Source organism: Triticum aestivum, chromosome 3B, assembly GCF_018294505.1.
Source record: "Triticum aestivum cultivar Chinese Spring chromosome 3B, IWGSC CS RefSeq v2.1, whole genome shotgun sequence".
Classification (NCBI taxonomy): Eukaryota; Viridiplantae; Streptophyta; class Magnoliopsida; order Poales; family Poaceae; genus Triticum; species Triticum aestivum.
This window is the reverse complement of record NC_057801.1, coordinates 440007187-440014943: the sequence shown is the minus strand read 5'-3', so window position 1 is coordinate 440014943 and position 7757 is coordinate 440007187. Positions and strand designations below refer to the sequence as shown.

General features: G+C 48.9%; 1 protein-coding gene across 1 annotated transcript; it reads right to left on the bottom strand.

Annotated features, from left to right (window-relative positions):
• Window positions 1-1819: 1819 nt before the first annotated feature.
• On the bottom strand, window positions 1820-7195 carry LOC123067525 (probable plastid-lipid-associated protein 14, chloroplastic). Its single transcript, XM_044490282.1, has 11 exons — window positions 6778-7195; window positions 6636-6679; window positions 6481-6559; window positions 5198-5428; window positions 4475-4581; window positions 4292-4379; window positions 3595-3675; window positions 3429-3505; window positions 3180-3315; window positions 2928-2990; window positions 1820-2635 (listed from the first exon to the last, which is right to left on the bottom strand). Exons 1-11 carry the CDS (start codon window positions 7030-7032, stop codon window positions 2009-2011), a joined length of 1788 nt encoding a protein of 595 aa, XP_044346217.1. The 5' UTR covers window positions 7033-7195; the 3' UTR covers window positions 1820-2008.
• Between the last annotated feature and the right edge of the window lie 562 nt (window positions 7196-7757).

Here is a 7757-nt window from a genome sequence, read left to right as displayed (position 1 = left end):
ATCACGGGCAAGTAACATACCGATGACAAAGGGAACAACGTATGCTGTTATGCGGTTTGACCGATAAAGATCTTCGTAGAATATGTAGGAACCAATATGAGCATCTAGGTTCCGCTATTGGTTATTGGCCGGAGACATGTCTCGGTCATTTCTACATAGTTCTCGAACCCGTAGGGTCCGCACGCTTAACGTTCGATGACGATTGTATTATGAGTTTATGTGATATGTTGTACCGAAGATTGTTAGGAGTCCCGGATGTGATCACGGAGATGATGAAGAGTCTTGAAATGGTCAAGACATAAATATTGATATATTGGACGACTATATTCGGACACCGGAAGTGTACCGGAGAAGTTTCGGATAAAACCAGAGTGCCGGAGGGTTACCGGAACCCCCCGGGGAACTAATGGGCCTCGATGGGCCCTAGTGGAGAGAGAGGGGCCGGCCAGGGCAGGCTGCACGCCCCCTCCCCCTGAGTCCGAATAGGACAAGGAAGGGGGGGTGGCGCCCCCCTTGCCTTCCCTCTCTCCCTCTCCTTCCTTCCCCCTCCCTTCCCCAAGTTGCAAACCTACTAGGAATAGGATTCCTAGTAGGAATCCTACTTGGGGCGCCCCCTACAGGGGCCGGCCAGCCTCCCCCCTTGCTTCTTTATATACGGGGGCACCCTAGAACACACTAGTTGATCTTTTAGCCGTGTGCAGTGCCCCCTCCACAGTTACACACATCGATCATACCGTTGAGGAGCTTAGGCGAAGCCCTGCGCCGGTAGCATCATCATCACCGTCACCATGTCGTCGTGCTGACGGAACTCATCCTCGACCTCAGCTGGATCTAGAGTTCGTGGGACGTCACCGAGCTGAACGTGTGCAGATCGCGGAGGTGCCATACCTTCGGTGCTAGGATCGGCCGGATCGTGAAAACGTACGACTACATCAACCACGTTGTCATAACGCTTTCGCTTTCAGTCTACGAGGGTACGTGGACACACTCTCCCCCTCGTTGCTATGCATCACCTAGATAGATCTTGCATGATCGTAGGAATTTTTTTAAAATTACCGCGTTCCCCAACATATCCTAGCTACAAACGTGGCGATTTTCAACAATTAACTCTGTTCTTTGTGGCAGTGCCATAGGCTAGAGAGGCATGTGTTTTCGTACAGATGATTATTCAAATATGACGAGTTTATGTTATTGTGTCATGTTGCTTTTGTTTTTTTATGGAGTTCGAATATTTCATTTACATTATGGTAATTTTGTGGTTCGACGACTTGCACTACAGAATCATCCCATGTCCAAGTGCGTTCATTGCTCATGACTCCCCATCTTTTGGATAGGCAATTGAATACTGCTATTCTCATCCGACTGCAGTCTTGATGGTATTTTTGTTTTGCATGGGAAACTTTTAATATATTCATTTTCAATCACGGCAATCCAAATAACACCAAAGATAATAAAAATTACAACTAGATTCGTGGACCACTTAACGAGGACTACAAACACTGGAGTGAGCCGAAGGCGCACCGCCATCATCACCCCTTCCTTGTTGGAGCCAGGCCAACCTTGTAGTAATAGACAGTCGGGAAGTAGTAAACAGTCGGGAAGCCTCCAGGATATTTTATTGTATCTCTTAGTTGTAGAAGTTACTTTGTAATTTAATTTCGTGGATCACGGATCCAAAGCTGTGTACCTGCAATGGTTGTGAGTATGGATAACATCATGTGTGTTTCTAGAGAAAAAAAGTCCCTTTCTCAAGATTGTGTAGAACCCTCTCAGTTTATGTAATATACTACTCCCTCTGTCCCAAAATAAGTGACACAAATTAATACTAGTTAGTACAAATTTTGTACTAAAGCAGCGACACTTATTTTGGGACGAAGGAAGTACATTTTTAACATAACACTCTGATTTTTTCCCTAGAACCTTTATTATGTACACTTGCTAAAAATGAATAATGTACACCTACAGATACAAGAATGCCACAGGAGACAATGGGTTACAAATATGCTCCTCATGGGTCAGACGTACGGTTTGATCTAACGAAAAGTAAAGCCGACCCATTAACACCGCGAAGAACCATCAACCTTGAATCAATGTATGTACCGCAGACAATCTTTGACAGATCGAACATCTCCGGTGGCGTCTGCGTACGGACCTCTTGCAGCACATTGCGTGCAGACTTGACGTTCAAAGTTGAGCCGCAACTCATGGACACGTCGACTTCGTCTTCATCCACGTTAACGCTAGCGGTGGGGAGGCTGGCTGGTAGCTCCTTCATCTTTGCGGCTTTTCCCCATTTACCACCAAGATATCTGGAAGATGTAATCCTGCTACTACTCTCTTTACCATCCTCGGCATTGGTGTAAATCCTCCCAGGAGTTATCCTTGCCGATGTGGTAATTGACAGATTTCCTTCGGTTCCAGATTTGTCGTGGGGCCAGTCGGATTCCGGCATGATTTTGAAACCAATATCTGAGGTCAGAGATAAAATGGGATTCACAGATTCTGGGGCTTCGGCGAATGTGAGGAACGCATCACTGATGAAGACTCTGGGGATAGGCTGACGAAGTGTTAGGCCGATGTGCCTTCCGGTGCAGTATAAGAGGCACCAGCGACCAGGTAGGAGGCGAAGCCAATTCTGAGCAAACACAAGCAGAAAGGAATATATGAAATAAATGAAAATAGATTGATACCGACTTAAGTAGAACCATCACATATACAAAATATATGATCTCTCTCGACTTCCTTATACTGAGGACACACACACTCAGAATGTAACGAATATATCAAGTGAACTTATCACACATACACCCTAACAATTGATGTAATGAAGAAACTAGTAACTATGCCCCATGTAAGCAATTAGCTCAGAACAAAATTCACCTCTCATGGTATTCATAATTGTCAGGACTTGGAGCAGGAACAATTACCTCTGTACTTGAATTAGGGTTTAGCACCTCCATCAACTCAATGAAATATGCTAACCGTCTACGCTGTAAACATGGTAAAGGAAGCTTAATAAGTTAACTGGAGTTCTGCCATACTTCTTCATACAGGTAACAAACAAATGATAGCTTTCAGTAAAAATATCAGGTTCATTTTGGATTGACACTCAAGCATCTTGTGAACATTTGGATGGAGATGCAGCTTGAGTCATCCATTTTTTGCGAGAAAAATAATACCTGATGATGCCCATAAATATAATCTTCAGCCAGGCGGACAGCAGTAGAGCCCAAGCCCCAGCGTACGACATTCACTGTTGGACTTATACGCCATTTAGGTCCACAAAGGAAGGGGTGACGCAGTGCATCGACACAACTGTAAATTAAGTCGATACAGCAAAGTGAAAATTTCCAATTATTCATCTAATGTAGAACCAAATCTGTTCTAAATCTGCAACTTTAGCTTACCAACAGTAGGACTAGTCTTACCTTATCCTTTTGTCAGATTTTGTTGCCAGTAATAAGGCCAAAAGATTCCAGCCAGCACCCCAGTGCCTATCTAGCATCTAAGAAATAGCAAGAGTAAACCCCAATATCATCAGACAACTTCAAGAAATAATATGCCGACGGTAATACCGTAAATACAAATTCTTACCTGCAGACCAATATTCCCAGATGGAGAATTTTGGCTTAGAATCGGTAAAAGGAACTCACGCAGACATGATGGATCATTCCCCTGCAATATGAGATACTGATCATGAAGTCATAGCTTTTTTAGTTCCACCATTGATATTTCTAGAAACTTACAGAGTTGAAATCGCTTGCAAAAACATGTGGTGTTAAATCTCAAACAAACAGAATATAAAATAAAGTCAAAAGGACATCCACGATCTTGCAACAGAAGACTTAGCAACATGAAATCTCCAATATTAATTAAACATTATGAAGTCCATGTTGGCATGCCCGACCGCCAGAAGGGAATGAGGCACTATCTGCTTAGTTTGTATAATTGGTAGAATACCTTAAGGAACGACATGTCCTTGTCCTTGTCCTTGTGACTTTGTAATTATATAGCTATTTTGTCCTTTTATTTTTAACGAAAAATATGTGTATTCGACAAGAAATGGGGGCCATGTTTTCATTAAATATGCCTTATTATTAGCTTAGGATGGTATTTCCCCAACTTCTTTCTTTATTTCCATGCAAATTTTACCAAATAGCAGCCTGAACCTTCAGGGTTAGAATGCAAAGTGCTAAACTGTAATACAATGACGAACACAAATATTTGTGAGAAAAGGAGGGAATAAAATATGGCGGAAACGATATAACTCAAAAAGATGCACAAGACAAACCTTATTCAAGAATGACTTGAATTTTTGGAATGTCGATGAATCCATGAGCTCTCTCAAAACCATCTTTGCCATTATGAAGCCCGCGCATCTAGAGAAAAACAGTTTAATACTTTTTATCTAATACTAGTATATATGTGTACATATTAACTACTGTTAACTGTAAACAGAAGCTCCCAAACCTACCTCATGTCAAATGCTATCATCATTTTCCGCCTCTCATTGTTACTTGCTACTGCACTGTTGCTGGGGTCATTGTCATGAAAATCAACAGCATTCCCAAGAATACCAACCTAAAAAAGATGAAGAAAACACGAAATTGATCGACTGTTTTAACTTTAGATGAAATGAAAGCTACGGAACACTGGGACACACAGAATGTGCAAACTTTGCAGGGTTTTAATCACACATTACCTTTATGGTCTGGTTTGATTAAAATTTATTTTTTTCACATAAACAAGGAGATAACTCCCTGGTTCCATCTCATCAGTGGAACCTGGGGTCAGGTTTTCAATTCAAATATTTTGTACCTTAAAAAGACGAATACACATGTGGCAAGTGATACAAGTGCACTTATGTACACCGGCATGCTTAAAGAATGCAGCTCAAATGTCGTACTCAGTTATTTACACGAGGAATGGCTTGATCGGAACGCCTCACCTACTATTATCTGAGACAGCAGCTAATTCTTTTCATATGGATGATTCAGAAAAAGCACAGAGTAGGATGACATAGTACTTTTGTCATCAATCAACACATAGAGGGAAAATATACTTCAGAGTTGTTCTGAGCACGATCTCACTTATGTCAGCAAATCAAACTATGAATACACGGTTAAACGGAAATGATTAATACACGCTGATGCAAAATCATGATGAAACAGGAATGTTATCTTCATGTAAACGGTACCCTCGCGTCGCCCCGCGTGGGCGACTCAAGGGCGAATGCGAGCGCTCCGCCGGGCCTCATACATCTTCGACCCCTCGCCGCCGCTTGAGGCTGGTGCCGGCCAAGTCCGAGCCGCAGCCAAGGACGGCGGCAGCGGGGCCCTTTCGCCCTGGGAGAGGGTGCGATCTGGGCTTTGGCCCGCGGTGGTCTTCCCCGGCGCAGCGGCGCCTTCGGCAGCGAGGCGGTGGCTCGTCAACATCCCTTCGCCCTACGGTGGCTAGTCCGGCCGGCCATGGGGCTCCGAGGCGACGTCCGGCGAGCCTGGCCCCTGCGGGCCTGTAGGGCCGATGGGCCTGGGCGGGCCTCGTCCGTCGTTGGTGCTGGCGGCTGGGGTTGCGGTGAGAGGCTAGTCTAGGCAGCTTGGACGGGGGCGATGGCAGGCGCGGTTCGTTATGCGGCCGGCGGTCTGCTCCGACGGTTCTCCTGGCGTCAGATCTGAAGTTCTCCATCTGGTCCACTTCCCGCCGGCTCTCGCGTCGGTGATCTTGTCTCATCGGGCTGATGGTGGCTGGGCACGGTGGTGTGAGTTGGGTTCGGGAGAAATCCTTTGGTGGCTTGGCCATCCACGTCGGTGACACCGCCTGCTGGCGCTGCTTCCCTCCCTGGAGGCATCGGCGAGATCCCTTCTCCCCACCCCCTCTTCTCCGATCCAAGGTTAATTCCTGTTATCCCTTGCGGATGCGGCGGCGGCGGCGCTCCGTGTCGTTAACTCCATGGGGGCGCCGTTTGGGTAGGAGAAGTTGGTGTGTGGTGCAATGTGGTTAATTCCGTCTCCTGGCCCCCCCTCCCGGGTGAAAGTCCAAAATCCGAATCCGCGTGACTGGACGGTGGCGATGACTTGCGCTTCGTACCCTTCATGAAGGCGTCGTCTGGGGAGGCTTGGGTGTTCGGGAGAGGACTGTTCTGGCGGTGGGATCCAGGTGGCAAGAGGCAGTGGCGGTGGTGCGGAGGTTCGCAGGTGGAGCGGCGTGTCATCTACCGCGTGAAGACGACGAGTTTTGGCGGCATGGTGCAGCTGGATCTCGAAGACATATGTGTCTGGATGGACGAGCGCAGGGCGGTGGCGCTGTTTGGCGCCGTGGCGGCGTCGATGGCAGGCCTGTCAAGGTCGATGCGTCAATACCTGTTCTGAAGATGGAATGGTGAAAGATGATGGTGACGACCTATGAGAGTGCGTCAGACCGGTTTGTGCACCGCCTCGGATGGCTAAACAGCACCAGAATTTAACAGGAAAAAAAAGCCACCTCTAGGGCGCGGCGGCCCCTCCGCTTCGCCTGTGAGCTAGTCAGCTGCCGCAACACCACCGTCGACCCGTACAGCTCACTGAATTAAAAAAAAGGTAATGATTGTGGGTTCAAAGAATTCGTACTGTCCAGTGTGTTCCATGCCGCTGACCGACCTGCTAGGATCGCGCACTGTGGCCTCGAAGATCATCTCATCGGACTGTAGTGGAAAAGGCAAATCGCCGATTATTAGCAACAAGGGAGAAGCGCGACCGAATTAGTGCGTGGGAGAGTGAATCAGTGGGGGCTAACACCAACCCGTCCGTGGAGCCCGACGCTGACGCGGTCGGCGACAGTGAAGTCGGCCATGTCGAACCTGATCACAGGGCACGTCCCCGCAGCGGCCCCCTCGTCCGCTGTCGCCGGCGCGGGCGCCGGCGTGGAGGCCGACAAGCTCGCCTCCAGCCGGAACCGCCGAGGGCGGCACGGATGCACGGTGGCGCGGCATAACGGGCGGGGCAAGCCGGTCGGGGAGGGGCGCGAGGCGGCAACGGCGGCGGCCGCGAGAGCCATGGTTCCGTTGCGGTGGAGGAGGAGGAGGGGGGGTTGAGGGGAGTGGACTGATGGAGGGAGGGCAGCGTTAAGACTTAAGAAGAGGAGGAGGCGCGAGGCGGTTGCGTGCGGGGAAGCGGCGCGGGCGTACAGCCATGAGCTCGGCGCGCGCTCGCCTCACCCCGCGCCGCGGCAGCGACCGTGCGGCGGCACCGGGCGTGCGATTTTTTTGGGCATGGTGCACCAGCTCGGCCGTGCGCCGGTGTTGACCGTTTCTGCCACTTGGGCAGTGAGACAGAGTATTCTCCAGGTAGTGGTCCACCGGTGAGTGTGTCCCTAGTTACTGCCGTTCTGTGCAATTGGCCCTACCCGTCATGAATAAGGCTGCGGTCATATGCGCGGTCCCATGCCTCTTCCTGTACGAAGGGTTTGATGACAGAGCGAACTACGACCTGTCATGCGATCGGTGGAGATCGTATGAGCGGTTGGAGAACCTGTCGTCGTCGTGATGGTTCACCACATCCCTTTGTTAGATCTCCTCTCCATCCCTCGTAGGACACCACGCATCCAACGAGACAAGGCCGGGTTTTTTTCCCTTGTGCAACCCTCCCTCCAACCCAGCCCATCGATCCTCCAGGCTCCAGCCACGTTCGGAAAGAAAGATCCCACAAAGTCATGAACCCACATCCACCACGCCCCATTCTCCCCCACGTCGCTCCCAATCACGTCTCTCTCTCCAGACCTGA

What these genes read in the sequence shown, in the direction of transcription:
- LOC123067525 (XM_044490282.1), bottom strand. Translation starts at nt 7,032, where the DNA reads ATGGCTCTCGCGGCCGCCGCCGTTGCCGCCTCGCGCCCCTCCCCGACC. An exon ending in GCGTCGGGCTCCACGGACGG is followed by an intron (nt 6,680 to 6,777) that starts GTTGGTGTTAGC and finishes TTTCCACTACAG; the next exon opens with TCCGATGAGATGATCTTCGA. An exon ending in CTGGGAATATTGGTCTGCAG is followed by an intron (nt 3,506 to 3,594) that starts GTAAGAATTTGT and finishes GCTATTTCTTAG; the next exon opens with ATGCTAGATAGGCACTGGGG.